Here is a 19,182-nt window from a genome sequence, read left to right on the forward strand (position 1 = left end):
AATGGACAGCATGTATTATGAACTACAGTCGGTCTGTTTGACCATGTAAATATATAACATAAGACATTACCCACAGTCACCACAGGTCTTGCTAAATGGAAACCTTTAAAGAAAGAGGAGTTAACCTTTAATATTCAAATTGTACACTGTCAGTCCTATTGAAAACTCTTGTGGAAAAAAAGGAGCACATAAGGAATGTTAGATAACCCATGCAGTTTAGTCTGTAAAATATCCCTGCGTCCAAAAAATCCAGGGGGTCCAAAATCCAATGTGGGGTTTTTGATGCAGCTATATGAGATTGAGATTAAATAGCATACAAAGAGTCCAGGGCAGTGCACAAGTCTGAAAAGTTATCCTGGCACCAGTAATTTTCTCCTAATCAGCACCTGAGGTAAATAACAGAATTAACACAGTTTACACTGCAAGGTGTGGCATCTGCACATGCATGAATCTTATTGGTGTATACACTGTTTAGCTGATTAACACTGGATTACACCATTGAACTAGGGCAGACTTTTATGTGGGAAGACCACATTTTTCCCTGAGCCCTGTGTGTCATCCCCCTTGCTGTGCCACTGCAATGGTCTTAATGAAATGAAAGGCTGTTTTTTTAAACACAGGGCTTTTGTTGGTCTAGGCATGAAAAGGGAAATAATAGGTTTGATAATAGCATTGGTTATTAGATTCTTCACTAAAAACGAAGAAAATATGTATAAACTCAATGGGTAAATAAAAACGAATTAACCAACTTCTAATTCATCTCTTTTTGAGAACCACAGAGATAAGAACATTTTCTATTATCTGAATTTAACAACATACAAGCTTTTTTCCATTCTGACAATTCTAACAAATTAGTGTGAGTAAGATAAGCACAAAGGAACCCTAATGATCTTTTTATTTCTGCAAACAATGGAACAGAGACAGCAGATTGTACACATGATTATACACCTTGGTACTGCATACCTTCAAGCGACATTCCTTATGTAAAATGCAAAAGCTGGTGATTAAACACCAAGATACATCTTACACTGATAATATGTCTGCATTAACAATTCAACTTAAAACCCTGGAACAACCCAGTGAAGACTGTGGCCAATTTTTAGGAAACATAATTTGCCATGTTCCCATGACATCAGACTGTTTCTCCTCCTCAGCTTATCCTCTGATGTCACTCTGCAGCTGATGGGACCAGCCCCTTCTTTGCACCCTGGTGGTAGTGACTTTCCAGCTTCCCTGTGAGAGAAAGGGGGTGAGAAAAGGAAGGGATGAATCAAAACACCATCAAAGGGACAGAGTGACCTTTCTGAGAGCTCAAGGCCTGCTGATTAGAGGAGGCCTTGGGTAGACAGGGGAGAGAAAGAGAGATGGAAAGAGACAGGCCAAGAGAAAGAGAGAGGGAGGGGCAGAGATGATAAGGCAAAAGGCCAAAGTGACTCTTTATACTACAGCAAAGAGATTAGACCACAGCTAATTAAGTTATATAGATGTACATTCAATATACTCCAATGGTAATAAAGAGTCCACATACCAAGGAAGACAATATATGTTGCAGCTGAAAAACGAATACTGAGCTACAGCTGCATCTTATTATTTATTTAAGTTTTACTCAACTTATATAATGTACAAACATTACAATAATTCATTTATACAAAGTTTCAATCATGGTCACATATAAAATCTAATTAAAGCAGCTACAAATGTTATTTTAAAATATCAATAAATAGGATTTTGTCCCTTGTGAAGCAAATTTGGCTTAGTGGCCAAACAATGTTACTACAGTTTCTGTGCTCACCACTTTGACGCACACTGTCCCAAAAAGCCTTTTCCCATTAGAGAATCATTGAAAAAAGAAGCGGTTGTAAAATGGTGAATATACTTTTATGAGCATTGCAAACCCTGCAAAGTCTTTTTATTATAAGAATTGATGCACTGAAGGCAGTAACAACTGGAAGGTCTAGAGACACTGTAGGATATTCCCCCCCCCCCATGTCATGTGTGCAAGGAAACCAACCAGGAGTCAGTTGGATTGGTGCGTGTATAAGCCCAAAAACAGAAGCATGAGGAACATCCACTGCACAACTTTATTATGACTGAATCGGGTGTCATCTTGTAATCTGGTATCCAGTTGTCCTAAATACACTGTCAGTGTGTCTTCAGCTTTGTGTTGCAGTTTATTCCAGTGCAACATCTCTGAACCCCAGTTCAGAGATGTTGTAAAGAACTTGATTTCAGCACCACCTTTGAAACAATTGCTCATAACATTTTTCTAGATTGTTCAGAGAATGATTTTCTTATCAGAGGGGTGCACTGAATTTGGTAAAGTCTCTCCATCACATTTAATTAAAAAATGCCACAAACATTTCAGTTTCATGTTATGGGGCACCACAGGGCTCTGCACCTGGCTTCTTTTTACTCTATATATTTCTCTAGTCGGTCAATTCATCTGTAATTTCAGCAGCGATTTCATTGCTATGCAGACGATATACAGCTGTGCGTTATGGTTAGACTATGCAACCTTCCTATTACTATGTCTATCCTTACACTATTAGACAAATGATTCTCTGCTGTGAACTTCTGGATGTCTCAAATTCAAACTTTGTAATCATCTTACATTGCCTTTAGGAAATCTCCATATCTCACACAAGCCTCAAAGTGTTTTAAATCTTGATGTTTTTTTGTTTAATTTTAAGTCACATATCACAGCAGTTAAGTCTGCATTTTACAATTTCTCTTTTGAATCAAGTAAAATTGAAATTTATGGTTAAGAAAACTTGGACTATAAAATCATTTGTGAGGGTGACCCACTCATGCATCTGGATAAATATCTATGTTTTTCAGTCTGCTGAGAGCAGCCAATGATTCTTTCACTAATCTTTTTGGATTTTGTAACTGAGCCATCAAACAGCACCTGCCTGAACTTGCTGATTAGGAGACTACCATTTCCAAGCCATAAAACAGAAACCTCCATTGTTATGACAATTTCCATGGTTACAATTTGCTGCTCACTAATTCATGTTAGATGAGAAAGATGAAAACAGCTGAGGATTTCAAAGTGGGACTTCATTAAATTGCTATTTATATAAATGCTGTAGCTATAGAGTATAAGCAAAACCTTTGCAGCCACTTAACACGGCTGACTCCTAATCTACTACAATTGCCATGTATCTCTCTGAATACATTATTCACAATATCAACTACATTTCGCATTCTTCCATTTGAGCTCTGTCTGACAAACTGTGGTTTGCTGGTTTGTCCTATACAGAACCACTTCTGTCAGGTTTTGAAAATATACTGACCCTGCCATTAACAGCAAGGCAAATAGTAACCCTGTGTCTCTGCCCAACAGAAGCCTCCTGCTTGTCAAACCATGGCATTAGCTAGCTGTTTTCCCCATGGCTGAGGCAGAGGAAAAAATGATACAAGTGTGACAGGTTAGGGTGGTGGTTGTCACTTATGCTTTCTTTTCATGTTGTCGCCTTATGGCTGAACTCAGTGGGTAGTAGCATAAACAAGGTGTTAAGGGGTAGTGCCGTTAGCTCACCATTTCCAAGGGTGGCTGAATGGCTGTCAGTGTATGTCTGTTCTGCCAGGAGCAAGTGCTACTAAGGCGTGGAAATACCTCTGGAATTTTTGGGTGAATGCTGCCAAGATTACTTTGATGATAAATCCACTGTTACAAAAACTGCATCATAGGTTAAGAGAAGCTTTTTAAAACATTCAGGAGACAAGGTCTGAGAGTAGTACCACTCTAGTGTGTATTTTAGGAGAAAAATAAATATTGGATGGTAAGAGCCCAATAACTATATCATGAAATACTGATATGGCAGCTGAACTCTAGAGAGCTGGAGTCAGAGAGGTGTTGTTCCCACATAAACACTATTTTTTTCTGGGAAAAATGCAAATGGTCCAACTCCTGAGACGATAAGCCAGTACTGTGTAAAAGTTGCCCTGACAGTTTTCCTTGTCATAACACTGATGATTCTGTTAAATGTTGTGCACCAGAACATTTAAAAACAAACTTATTATATTAAGCAACAAGTCAAAAGAAGCCTTCAAGTAATGAGGATTTACCTGTTTCACCTACTATGTTAGTCGTGTTTCTAATGTCAACACAGTTAGTGCCAGGTGCATCTAAACAAAGATAATTCAGCTTCAACACCTACATATGAAAATGGACTCTGTACAAAGTACACTTTTTTTAAAATACACACTTTACTAAGCATACAAAGTCATACATACTACGGCGACTCCTTCTGGACAAATATATACAAGTATTGTTAAATAGGATCTTCAAGTCACTCGGTTGTTTTGGAAACAAAAACGATCAGCATAAAAGATGTTTCACATCGACTATGATTCAAACTTCCTCAGACAAAACTGCAGTTGCAGATGTATTAAAAGCAGCTTTCCCTAGGCAACATCTCCAGTAAGGTAACAAAACCATATTTATTAACAAAAACATCATATTAAAAGCTACATGGAGATCAGATCGCTTTACCTGTGTTTGCAATGTGTTAGGTCCACTTTAAAGTGCTCTTTTTTGTTTAATCATCATCACTTTGATTAGTCCATTTCTCCTTTAATTGTGTGTAAATAAAGCCCAAGTAACATTTAACTTGAATGATTAGCAGCTATGTCAGCCCTGTCAATTTTCTGAACTTATTAAAAAACACCCTTAAGAAAAATGAGGAAAAATAATGAGGTTTTGAGCAACCAGGGACAACAGCAACATGGATTACAGTAAATGGGTCCTTTTGTTACTACTGTCAGAGGTTTTATGAACAAGTCTGACTCATTTTAGTCACCAGGAAAGTCAATCCAGCAATGTTACATATTCCATGTGCGAAAGCGACTTTTGTTAATGGCTCTGGAGCTGCTGAGCTGTCGCATTTCAGTCCAGGTGCTGTGGAGCTGAGAGAGCTGGAGGGAATGCATGGAAAAGAGGATGGGTGTGGGGGGTTGGTGGGAAGCAGGGTAAGCGAAGGAGTGGGTGGAAAAAACAGAGAGACGGCAAAAATGAGATAGAAGGGAAAGAGACGGAGGGAGGGGTGCTGTGAGAAAGGCTGAAGGACAGTAGGAGAGGTAGAGAGAGGGAGAAATAGAAAGGCTGGTCCATCGATTGGCTGAGATAATTTCCCATTGATTGCTGCACTGTTTGGAGATTGCTGGAGAGAGGTTTATTGCCCACAGGCTGCAGCAGGGGAGGAGGCCATAAAATAAGCACAGGTTGTCTGCAGAGAGCTGGCTCTCCATCATCAAGCCCATAAAACAAACTCCAAACACACATTCAGCCACACTGGCACTCATGTATATACTACACTTGGATACGCTGCTTACATATTCACAAAAATGACGACATGCATAGTATTTCCACTATACATTATAGGAGAACACAGTTCATCACTAATGGAGAGCACATTCACATAATCCTTGAAAATCCAGGGGCAGTAGTGCAAAGAGTATTTATTACACTAAAATAGAGGCCCATTGACTTCCTCCTTGACATCAATAAGATACAGGCCTATCAGCTTGCAAACCTGCAATAATAATCACAAGAATAATTGTCTGGTTGCTGTTTCTGTAACTGCCTCCACACTTAAGAATAAAAGGGTTGATTTTTTATTCTTACTCTTTTTTTGCACATTAGCCCTGATGCAGCTGGATAATAAGCCTTGAACAGCTATGCATATATACTTCAACAGCATGTTGATACACTCTCATGACACACTTGGAAATTACTTTATGCTTATAGATGATGGCACAGAAAAGAAAAGGTTAAAGTGAAGCACCAGCAGCTATGTCAATGAATGTAACGTCTTCAATTATATCTGTTACATCGATTCCCACTAGGCTCCTGCAATAAATAATTGTGATTCTGTCACAAGTATACTACCTTGAGAGTTCAGTGTGAAAAAGCTTTAATAATCTTAGGCTGGTTTCACACTTCGAGGCTTTAGTCAGTTTAAATGAAACTTTAGTTCATTTTCGCTATCGGTGTGGTTTAATTCATCTGGTATGAACAGTAATTACATTCAGGTGTGGACCAAAACAACCGCACTGAAAACCACAAAAAAGATTTCATTAATCAACCAAAATGAGAAACATGTTCATACCTTCCTATACTTTGCATGACAATCAGGTCTTAGCCTATTACTTCAAATCAAAGACAAGTTGTTTCAAGACCTGTCACAAATTAATTTCTCTTGGCACCATGAATTTATGCAAACTTTCATAGCAAATTGTCAGGACATTTTAGTTTGAATAAAACTGGTGACTGACGCCACAGCCAAGACACTAGTAAAGCTTAAAAACTGTCTTCATATTCTGCATTTGTTGGACACTATTTTCAGGTCTGGATTAAAATATACTGGGTGGGTTGGTGTACGTGCCACTGACTCAATAAACTACAGTGCCTATACATTGTAAGGAATGCAATGTGTGGCTCGCTGGTGTATTGATGTAAGGACAACAGTGGAGCTCTAGGGAACTTAGTAATTGTTAGTTGGATCGATTCATTGTTCATTTTGGTCTGTTTTTGTCTGATTTGCTTGCAATTTAAAAATAAGTATCATCAGCCTTATCCTTTAACATGGAAGAAGTATTCTGTGTACCTGCACCAGTAAATATAGTATTTCTCAGAAATCACACGCAGCTGTTGTATTTCTCATATTTCTGTAAGCATGGCTGGTCTAATAGTTTTGAAAATGGAGTAAAAGGGCTCTCAGCTCATGATAAATATAATAGATTAAAAAAAAAAAAAAAAACTTTATTCTGACTTCAGCTCAGCAACACTGTTCTTCTATCTTCTTCTCCTTATCTGGCTCCAGCTTAGTACACCTCCATCTCAAGTCATTCTGCACGCGAAACCAATCTGACAGCCTTGAGCACTGCAGGAAAGTGGATAAAACCCTCGGTAGCCAGGAGAGAACAGCAAGAGAGGAGGGGGAAAACTGCCTGGATTCCCATCTTGCTGTTAGTCACACCTAATTTACATTCCCTTCCTGTGCTGCCGAGCTGGAGAATTTACAAGTGGATAGAGAAGGTGCTGTTTGAGACTTGTGTTGGCATGCTGTTTGCAAGGGGTTAGGGAGAAGCATCAGCCCTGCTTCCTACTGCAGAGAAAATGGTCTCAATTCATCTTATGGTCTGTCCAAACCTCCATGCCTGAAGCTGTTTTCACAGACACCAAGGGGCTGTAATGGCTGAGTGATTTTTCCAACCAACAGCATGCTGTTGAGCCGGTTTAGTCACGCACATGACAGTTCTCAACTCACTGGAGAACCAGTGTCTGACAAGTTGCGACAGCAAAGGTGATCCTAGTTAGAGCGTGGATGCGGGGCCTTGATGGCATAGTTACAGAAAGTTTATATCAGTCCGAAATATCTAGAGCACAGATTGGACCTTATGTTAGTTCACTATACAAGACTTTTTTTTAAATACATTTTTTTTGTGTTTTGTTTATTATATGTCTGGGTTTTCTAGCAGCATTTAACACAGAACTGAACAGTGAAGTCTCAAAACTCCATACACAAATACAATTAGATCACATGTATCAACAATCAATTTTTATATGCACAGGAAGCAATTTTTAATCTGACACAGGTACGGTCTGAAATATTTCTATATATATTGCTATAATTTGTGAAGTTGTTTTACACTTGTTAAAAATGCTTTGGTATTTTTATCATCACACACGTTTATAAATCTGTGCTACTGAAAATGTGTTCTATAAGCGAAATGTCACCAAACTGCGGTGGCAATAGCTTCACGCCCCGTACAGTCCAGTCAGTCAGTACACTAAATGGAGCTGCTGACTTCAATAACCAAGATCCAACACAGCAACACAAAGGTTTCTGTATTACCTTGTCTATGGTCAGCACCAGCTGCGCAATTCTGATTCATTCAGCTGTGTACTGGGGTTCTGTTATGAATTTGATTCTAATATCAGTTTCACTTCTCCTGCCTCTCTGAAAGCACAGTGATTCGATCAGTACCAGCCCAGAGGCAGATGTTGCAGTTCACCTAGGAACATGAACAGTGGGAAAAGTAGCAATATGAAGCAATCTGAGGATTTTTGGAGGGGAAAAAAAAAAAAAAAAAAAAACAGCCAAGTGTTTGAAACTCTGCCCATTTTCGTTCCAACATGCACCTGGCTAGCTGCTGCTGAAAGTGAGCGTGACTGTTAGATTGCCAGTTTCAGAAATGTACTCAGCTGAGTGATGAAGGCCACCTGGAGTTGACAAATTGAAAAGCCATTTTTCACTACCCTCGCACTCCTGGAAAAGCTCATTGTGTTTGACATATATATTGGGATTATAGGCTACGGACTGAAGCTTACATTTGGAGGGTTATCAGCTGAAACATTCTGACAAGCAGGAAAAATCTGAGTGATCTGACTTGTCAATTTCAGTGCTCATGGGCCTTCACATGAGGCATAAACTTCATCTGCATATACAGTTAAAGTAAGACTTTATTTATTCTGGTCAAATCCCAATTGTGGATCTTTGGAAATGTTTGATTGCCAATCAGGGTTTGGTTCTTAAACCACAGATTTATATTCAGCAATCATGAACCAAACTTAAATTATAATTGAGACAAAGAGAGTTGCCTACAAATGAGAAACTCTGGTATGTGAGACTCTGCAGAGCTAAAAAATACCCAAGCTGTGATTATTTTCTGACACCTGTTGGCATAATCAATCTAAACGTGTAAACTTGAACTGAGATTTAGACAGTAGTGTCAGTCAGTCTGCAGTGCTTATTGATTACCTGCTGAAGGCTATTCTGTGTGCTAAAATAAATACATGGTTCAGTTTCCTTTTAACTGTTTGATTGAAAATCATAACACAGGCTACTACTGACATTGCACATTTTAACTTCTAACTTTCTAATCTTCTTGTCTTATACTGTTCGTCAAATTCTATTCATTATATGTTTACATATGAACCCTCAGCTTAATTTAATCAATTCCTCTTAGATCTGATGGGTTTGATGTGACCTCACACGGCCCGAGCAATTGTCCTCTTTTGTCCTTCTTAACATTTGCTATAATAGTATTATAACTTATCACATTATCACATATTTTTGCATTAATTATCACTTTTCATTGAAGCAGCTTTTGATAAGTAAAGTATATGCCACATGACAGATTGTTACAAACAGTTTATGTAATGCAGCAAAAGAGGGGAGAGATAGATTTTACAATCCTACTTCAAATTTGCTCACATTCACATACCAGGTCCTGCTGAATGCAGATGAATGAGCAGATGGATCTTCCTTCTGGAAGCCATGTGTTGCATGTCCACCACTGATGCTTGGCACTTTCTTTAGAGGAGTGTTGTCAGGTAAACATCACCAATTTAAGAGAAACACTGGCTCGTGTTTTTTTGTGCACCATTACTGGGAAACATGTATTGATTGAGCATGAAGGTGTGTCAGTTACTGGGGAGTCTTCCTAGCAGATAGAGCAGTTTTCCCCTGCGGCCATGAGTGATTCTTGAAAATATGACCAGAGCCTCACAGCTTATCAATCACATCTCTGATATGCTCTCACAGTAGGCTGCTGCAGAACACTGCCATATAGTGAGAACTGAAGCTTAACAGTTGTGATAAAACGTCATGGGGAAAAAGATGCATTGAGATATATTTCCTTTTAATGCTGAACAGATGTTTGGAAATTTCAGAACAATCAAATTCGTATTTGTCATTTATGTTTCTTTTGGACTGAATTATTTCAGGCTGTATGTAGTGTGAAATAAAGCACCTTTATTTTTAGTTGGTCCTTTTAAGCAGATTTTATTGTCATGGCCACAAGGTTCTAATTTTCAGTCATAACTTCATGAGAAACAGAGGAGTCAGCTGGAGACAACATGGGCACTGTAGATGAAAAGAAAATGAATTCTGTGTATTGTGCCATTTCTTGTTAAAAGTATAAATATATTGTAAGATCATGCACATGTGTGTTTTATGGATGTATTTAGCATTCCCTCAGAGAACCGTGTCCAAGCATTAATGTTTTCTTTTGTCCTGACAGAGATTCAGAGACTATAAATAATATAGTATTTTATATTTGATCTAAAACACCCCTGATTTTGTTTAAGCTTAGTTTTATCAAGTGCAATAGAGAGACAGCGTACCGAAAGCAGCATTTCTGATGTATTATGCAGTTAGATTTTTGTTCTAAATGAACATTAACCATCAATCTGTGTTATTTGCTTATGTGAGACTGTAAATGTGGCTGTAAAGTTTTAGTGGTTGAACTGAGTTTAGCCTCAAACACACAATTGGCTAAAGGAAGAGCTGGCTAGAGGTCATCTTTCTAAGTGGCCAAATGTAAACATAATTTCAGATGTCTTAAAAAATGGACCCACTGCAGATAAGTGCACTCTGTTTTGCATTTCTATTTTCCCTGTATCACTACTCTGTCATGTATTATCCATGAAGGCTCACAGTTCATTAGACCCCACAGAATAATTCAGAAGCCATATTGGAATCACAAAAGGGCTGGTTTTAATTTCTGAGAGGTTACATGCAATCTTATGAAAGTGATTTGCAGTTTTGCCTGAAAAAAAGCAATGTGGAAAAGCGTGAATGTGTATTACGTTTTGGAAGACGTTCATGAATGTTGTCATCCTGCTGATTGAGGCATCAGATTGGAAAACATGTTTTGTTTTTTCAAATCTATGTACAGAATTACCAATACATTAAATATTTGATTATGATATTGTTCATAGCTACACACATGTAGCTGGTAAAATCAATGTATTATCAGTTTAAAATGAAAATGTTGGTGATAAGAACAGCACCCCAATCCGATTCCTCAGCACCTTTGAGTTCACAGGACTGGAAATGAGGGCAATCACCCAGAAGATGTTTGATTCCTTTCAAATTAGTTTCTATTGCATCCTTTTGTTAAAAAAGGTGTTGCCACCAACACTGTGACACGTCCTAACACTCTAAATGCCCTGTGAACTGCAAGTTGTTTCAACAGCTGTCAGTTTTCACATTAAAGAATTATAAAAAAAGAACTACTGGTTATACTGAGACAACAATGTTACTCCAATAGAATGAAACAAAGATTAACTGTGTAGAAATACTAAGCCAAAGGCATTTGGACTCCATGTTTAAGGCTTCAAAACGTTTCTGAAACTGGTTGCTAAACTGTAATTTTGCATAAAAACAACACGCAACATTTTAAAACTTCTTTTATCAACCATAACATTAATTAGTAAATTAAATTAAAAATTAAGAAGCCGTAGATCAAAAATAATGGAAAACTTTACTATCTGAAGATCTAATATCATTTAAAACATATCATTATTGCTCTAATTATTTGGGACCATATTTATAATAAAGACAAATATGAAAAAAATGAAGTCTTTACTCTAAGCAATGTTAGAAACAATCCCACAGAGATTAAAATTAAACATAATTTACTGCCTAATTACAGACAAATTGGGTGTAATGTAAATCGTGTTAGGGTTTTATTTCTGCTTTGAAAACACACAGTAATTTATTACAGCTTCATTTATAACTTTTCCTCCACAGACGAGAAAACCTCTTGTGAGGCAACACAGACTTAGGTGTTGGTGTCTTTGAAAAGCTACTTAGATCCTCAGTAGCCACAATATCAAAGGGACAAAGTATAATGTGTACCCTCTTTTTTATAGCCGCTCTGGGACTCTGAAAAGGTGAATACAGCCATGTTATTAAAAAGGGTCCTTATAAAGCGGCCTTGGCCACATCTAATTAGAATGTAAATGCGGTGTGAGCTGGGGATGGATCACAGAGGATAGACATTGGCATTTAGATTATGCTGAGACTAGATTACTGATGACACTGTGTTGTGGTGAGATAGCCTTTTTGAGAGCAGCTTGGCAACTAACTAATTGTATTCCACCACTAGCGATGTAGACTCTGCTGTTCTATCACTGGTAATTAACAAGAGCGAATGGATATGTATATTGTTGCATGTGCTCCATAAAAACAATTCTTGACAACACTGGGACTAAAACACACACACACAGACACACACACATAAATATGCTAACACTCAGTCTATCTTGCACCACTTGTACCTTGTACAAGACTCAGAGAATGAAGCACTTCCTTGCACTAAGCTTAGACTGGAGGCTGCTCAGTAGAAATCCTCTCACTCCTTACAATTCCTCACTGGGGGCATATGATATGAACAGAGCAGCTAAGACCAAACAGAGAACCAAAGAGAGAATGGTGACAGCGGAGAGAAGGGAGAAGGAAAGAGAAAGAGACAGCAAAGAGAACAGAGACGGAGGGAGGGTGAGTGCAGAGAGAGAGAGAGAGCAGAATGGAATAAATTGAAGCTGATCTGGTGCTCTGCATTCTGAGGAGGCTGCATTTGCATATCTGTGCTGCGGTGCAGAGGGAGAAATGTGTCGGTGCTGACAGCAAGCTGAATATCTTAAACCTCCGCTGACACCCCTGCAGGCACTCTCTCCTCACGTACACTGATACGTGGTGGAGGGAACAATCAGAAAATCACACACACACACACACACACACACACACACACACACACACACACACACACACACACACACACACACACACACACACACACAGAGTCAGGGGCACATGCATGAATGTATGCGCTCTCACACACATAAATATACAAACTAGATTGAAGGTCAGGAAATGGGAAGTTTTGTGCATTGCTTTGTTCCTGCACAGCGATGTACAGTAGTGCTTGATGTTTAACAGACAACTGAAGAACAGACTGAAGAAAGGAGGAAGGTTGTCCACCCTCTCTCTCTGTGCATACATACATACCTACATACATACACATACACATATATATATGTGTATAGATATATATGTATGTATATATATATATATATATATATAGATAGAGAGAGAGGGAGAGAGAGAGAGAGAGAGAGAGAGATACATATGTAGACAGACATTGCATTCATTTGTATCTTATTGCATGTGAAGCAGTTTTAACTCAACATGCATATTTGCACTTCAAACATTGGCCAATAACGCCTTTGAAAAATGGGGGATATCTTGCTGATTTTAAAAAGGTTTTACAGGAAGTCATATGATATTTTGTTAATTTCATGGCAACCATCAAATAAGGATATTTCCCAAAATACAAAAATATTTTATTAAAAGTAGCATTTTGCTATAATATAATTAAGTCAGTGTGTACAACAATTGAGCACCACAGTGAGTATGGCTTCATTTATTTTTTCTTTTCTGACTGAGTGTGATTTATCTGGCCAACTGCTGCAATGACAGAGAGGCAAAGAGCAACACAAGTAGATTCTTGTTATTGATTGCACTCAGCACTCAGAGAAATAACAGATATGTTAATGCACCTTGCTTAATAATTTAGTCAACTGTTATACTGGAAGGGTTTTTTGGAACAAACGTCGTGCCTGGGTTGTGCATTGGATAAAATTTGCACCTGTTTTTCAGTACAACTCTTTCTTTCTGCATGATCCTTTTATAGGATTATATGACATTTTCACAAAGCTAGCATGATGTTCTTTGCAGTACGCTTCACATCCTTCAAATATTTAAGATCCTCAGTGGGTGAATTGAACAAAAACCTCTACCTCACACTTCTTAGACAAGACATGTCTTCTTTTTCACTGTCAAATCCAAAGACTTTACACGCTGCCAGACTATCTTCATGCTGTTTATCATAAAAGCCCTGAGGGGGATGTAATTTGGCAAGTTGTGTTCTTGCACTGCCATCAACAAGAACTGGCGGAACACATTTTATTTGCCTGACATTGTCTAATAGCCACCATCATTTTTGATTAATCTTACAATGCTCAAGGATTTATCTATCTGTGTGCTCCATGTGGTGCTCTGCTGCTCAGCTGAGAGAGAAGAGCACAAACACTGCCAGGGTTAGTGCTTCCACTTCCACTGCACATAATTCTTACTACTTTGGATAGACGCCTAAGCCAAATGGTGTGTGTGTGTGTGTGTGTGTGTGTGTGTGTGTGTGTGTGTGTGTGTGTGTGTGTACATGTGTGTGTATTACTCATATTGTGGGGACCAGATCCTGGTTGTTGAATCATTAAATCACTTGAATGCTAATGTGACAACTTGGTTTATGGTTAACTAAAGTCAGAGTTAGGGTTAGGGTTAGGGTAAGTCTCCAAGAAATGAATGTAAGTCAACATAGGGTCCCGGTGAGGAATGAAAAAAAGGTGTGTGTGTGTTTGTGTGTCCTTGTATGACCACACAGGAGGATCACTTGGGTTTTACATGTGGGTGAGGACACACCAACAGCAATGCGGTGTTGGGGGTTAAGATTAGGTTTTGGTGTAGGCCAATGGTTAGGCACTAGGGAATGTATTACATTAGTCAGTCCTCCAAAAATAGGTGTGTGAGAATGAGAGTAGCAGTGCTGACAAAAAAAACAACAACAACAACAAAAAAAAAACAAACATCTGGGGCTTTAAAAGTGACCAACCTTATTTGTCCTAGTCAAGTTCTGTTTTTATCTTCAGGTTTTTTTCAAAGAGATAAAAACACCCATGTCTAACATTATGACCAGCACACACCAGAAAGATCCCTAAGGTGTGGTTAAGTGATTTATTTAGCTCAAGGTTAAGTTAGCTCAAGGTTATGTTTGGGTCTCTGCAGGCTGGCTGTCTGCAGAGTGAGAGGAGAAAAATGCTGATGGGCCTGTCAAATGTCAGAAAGTATCCTGTCTACTGATTGGTGAGAAACAGTGAGACAAGAATGTGAACTGGGGAGAAATAGTGTATGCCTGACAAAGTGTAGGTGAATGTACTTGTCACTATGTGTGCGTATGTGTGTGAGAGCGCTGGGGATGGGGTGAGTGGAAGCAAAGGAAGGCAGTAACACAGCGGACAAGCTCTTTGGCATGCCAGAAGCACGGTAACATTGATCCAGCAGACCTCTCACCATCAGTTTCCCTGACAGAGGTAACTGGATTGTTCATAAAAATGGAAATTGAGCCATGTTATTCTCATGTGCACGGACAGACACTGAGCGCACAGATGAATCTGAACACAAAAATAAAATGGGTGTGCACAAATAAGATGTGCGGCTTGACAAAGAGCCGTATGCATATATATGTATACAATTCATTAATATTATGGCTACACCAACTCCCAACAATGCCGGGAAATCTATAGTGTTATTTAAACATAAACGTACATATACAAACATTTCCTCCACCAGCATGTTCTTCTGTTATTCAGGCAGAGAAACACTTCAAACAGATGCTGAGCAAATAAACAGAGGCAGCTGGGGGAAGGGGACACAGGGTGAAGGAAGTAAAGCCCTTTCCTGATTAACAGTTTGCTGCCACATGCATTATGATAATATTTAAAGAGGCTAACATTTCAATAGAGCATGGGGGGAATGTGGAGGTGGGCGAGGTTGCACATTATGGCAAATATGCCCCAACATGCAATTAGCTCTCTTGCATGCATCGTTTGTTAGCTTAGCAGCAGTCTGTGTCACGTGCTAATTACCCACAACCGCTGTAGGCATGGAAGAAATGCTTGTTGCAGAGATAGAGTGTGCCGAAGCCCTTTCATCATTATTTCAAATGCTGTGGCAGGCATGGGTTACATGTTCATGTTTATTTTATTAAAGGTTTATAGCAGATGGTGACGGAATTTTTTTTGGTTGTTGAAGACATTAAAAGACTGTGAATGTTTTCAGTGCTCTGCTCCTATTGTTCTGTTTCATCAATGTGGACAAACTTAGAAATCATCATCTCGAAAAAATAGCCTGACGCTTAATCAATTTAGCGCTCCCCCTGTTTGGTTTCTTCAGCAATGAAGCAGGCTTAGCTGTACAGCAGCAGATGCTATTGATTTTTGTTGAAGAGCGGGGGTGGGGAGGCACAGAGGAGCTACAGCTAATGATGGAAATGTTCAGAATGACTCCATGCTTTTACAGGGAGCTGTGTTAATGGTGGCTTCACTCTGATGGATTACACAGTTATGCTGGACAAAGTGTAACCTTCAGAACAGAAGAGGCACCGGGACAGGGTTTTAAGCAGCATCAGCAGTGATGAGTTGGTTATACAAGCAGGTTTATAATTGGTGTTAGATATTCCACACTTGTCTGTTTAAGCTGAGCGTGACGGGGGCACTGATATTTACTTCACAGTGCTAATAAGATGCACTGCTGTCTCTGTTTGCTTTACTACGTAAATATTGATGTAGTTTGTGATGTGAGAATGAAATACAAGAGATCAGTCAAAATTCAGAGGGGCAGCATGTGAAGTTTACTAGTATCTTTATATTCAATGTAAAACAAAATAACTGCTGTTTATATCTAATGCATTTATGGAAATAGTAAGTAAACATACAAATGATATAGACCCGTCATGTTGCCTCAAAGCTGAATGAAACAAAAACAAACAGTAGCCTTAACAATGTCGGTGCAGTGCAGTGTAGCCCAAAATGTGTTTTTGGCAGGGAATAGGGCTGCAATCATAAAAACCTCACATTTGCGATTTAAGTAACTGAATGTTAATGTCTGTGTGCACAGAATTTTAATGCCTTTTAAAATATAATTCAAGTTCATGCCTGTCACAAAGGAACTGTTGCTAGACCACACCGGAAATCACAAAATTGTTTGGTTACATTCAACAACACAGGCTGTGCAAGTAAAGACGTTTAATCCAGCACTGCATCTAGTGCTGCCAAAAGGTAAACATTTCTAATCATCCAACCTGTCTGATCATTAGATAATATCAGCCTGAGTTCATCATTCAGTGCTAACACAGCACACTTGTGAGACTGAATGATGATAATATGCTTTCAATCCATAAGTCAATGTTTGAATTCATCTTAAATCACAGCTGGGTCCAAGTACATGTAAGACTAACAAGGTTAAAGATGATTGTGGCTATCGTCACATTTGGTTCCTCTCTCTGTCCAATAATCACACTCAAGCAAAAATGCAACCCAAACTAAGTCTTCTGACAACTGCTTTATTTTATAGAACGTTTATTCTTTTGTTACATTGTTTTTTCACATTTCGACTGAAAGATTTAGACTAAAATAAAGTACATGCTGTAATGGTTCCACAACCAAGACAAACTATTTTCACTATTTTAGAATTCGATTACTTGGAATAATGTATGACAAATACATGTGCATGAAACACTAACAAACCATTAAACACCTTTGTACTGTTCCCAGAGACGTATTTATTCATAACTCTATGTCTGCTGAGCTGCCTCCGCTCTTTGTTGTAAATTTTATGGCAATATCTCTGTTTTTTGTCACATCTGCTTTCCTATGCAACTGTGTCTTTGCTGCAGGTTAAATGTTCCTAATATACACTGTAAAATGTTGTGAGGCTCACTGAAAAGAGACAAAGACACCATAAGCCGGGTTTTAGCCTACAGATCTGCATGTAAAGTGGGTCAACTATGCTCCTGGAGAGCTTAACAAGCTGCTAGAGGAATAAGGCAGCACACTTGATAATTAGCAAGAAGAGGAAGGCATGTTCGAGGGAGTGGGGGAAGGGGTTCAGGAAGAGGTGGGGTGAAGATGACAGAATGTGTGGGTGTGAGGCTGGACTAGCAGGACTCAGTGAGAGCTATGTAAAAATCAGACAGTTTCGGTTTTGCTTTTGTATTTTGCTAATGTGTCCCCATTTGTATTGTTTTATTGCTACTTTTCCTGATCGTGTCTGTCTGTAAATGTTTACATGACCCTGTTGGACACTATTACCTTCATCACTCAATAAAGCTTCGTGCACAGAGTTTGGCACAGAATTTAAAGCCTCCACAATTCTCTGGGGACGCTTGTCTTTCCATTCTAGCTGCACTGTGTAGAGACTGTGGAAGTGTTTCACATTTGTTCTCAAATAATCAGGCCGTGGAATGAAGCTGGAAGATTTCACAGACACAAAATATTTCCAGTTGATTTTGACCTTTTGTGGTAGCATGGCTACAGTGAGAGTACCAGAGAAAGACATGGCTTCAGCTTTTTCATGTTTGCAATGGTAACACTATTTTCATCTAAACTGGGTGGTTTTCCCCTCATACGTTTGCTTTGAAAAATAAGACCAAAGACTTGAATTAAAAAAACATTACACTGATTTTTTTTTTTCTGTTTAAAAGGTTATTTCCACAGCTGAGGAAGACAAATGCAGTCCTAACACCACTGTAAGCACAGGGGCTCAGCTGGAGATGATGTGTGTGTGTGTGTGTGTGTGTGTGTGTGTGCGCGCGTGCATACATGTGTTTTTTCTGAAAGCTCAGGTGCTCTCTGGTAAAGAGTGAACAGGGTTATGTGAGGCAGAGAGAGAAAGAGACCAAAGACAGGAGCTTATACAGTGCAATAGCTGCAGAGTGAGCTAAAGCGAGAGGAAGACCTCACTCTTACTTCTATACTTAAACATATAAGCTTAAGAGACAAGACTGTCTCTATTTCCTCTGATAGTCAGTTCATGTATCACACACTGCATCTTTCCTTTTCTGATCTCTCCTCAAGCAATATACATATTTTTGTTTTGATAATGATACAGAACTCCAAACTCCAACCATCCTAAGTGTTTCAGACGTATACAGTTTGCAATCAAGTACCAGTGATTGGTTGATTAATTAATTACTTGATCAAAAGAAAACAAATCATCAGCTACTTGATAATTGGTTAGAAGTCTGATTTGCACTACTGCATTTGTTGTATCTTAATTTTATTTGTGTGTGTGCATGTGTAAGGTCTTTCACTGGACTTATTGTTCTACCATATAGTAACAAACGGTATTTTGTCTTTTCATTTTCTCTTTTCTGTGGCTGTTTGCTGAAGCTCCAGTATCGAACCCCATGGGGAGCAGGCAATGGTGTGAAAAGCCTTTTCAAGAGGTGTGCTACTCAAACACCAATTTCCCATTCAAATCTGTGCTGAAGCAAAACCAAAAGACCAAAAGAAAGAGAAAAAAAAAGACTAATATGAAGAGGCCAGTGGCTGCTATTAAGGTAAATATGACACAGTCTTGAATTATCACTTTTGTTTTTGTATTTTTCTCTCTTGTTGGTCTTGGTGCTTTAAAAAATAGTTTAATAAAATGAGAGAGAACGTGCTTGACAGCTGAAGTCTAAATAACAATTCTGGACTGGTTATGGTTCAAATCATGCTGAGCCAACCTGCTTTTGACCTTTGCACTGTGTGACTGTGTTAAAGCA

The 19,182-nt window shown here is 38.7% G+C and overlaps 1 protein-coding gene across 1 annotated transcript in view; it reads right to left on the reverse strand.

Moving 5' to 3' along the window:
• Positions 1-881: 881 nt before the first annotated feature.
• The window catches only part of trip4 (thyroid hormone receptor interactor 4), a 59,465-nt gene continuing 41,164 nt past the window's right edge, over positions 882-19,182 (reverse strand). The window contains exon 13 of the mRNA XM_026320556.1: positions 882-1,233. Coding sequence (XP_026176341.1) covers positions 1,169-1,233 — 65 coding nt within the window. The 3' untranslated portion in view covers positions 882-1,168. The remainder of the gene's footprint in view (positions 1,234-19,182) is intronic.

This window comes from Mastacembelus armatus, chromosome 3 (assembly GCF_900324485.2).
Source record: "Mastacembelus armatus chromosome 3, fMasArm1.2, whole genome shotgun sequence".
Taxonomy (NCBI): Eukaryota; Metazoa; Chordata; class Actinopteri; order Synbranchiformes; family Mastacembelidae; genus Mastacembelus; species Mastacembelus armatus.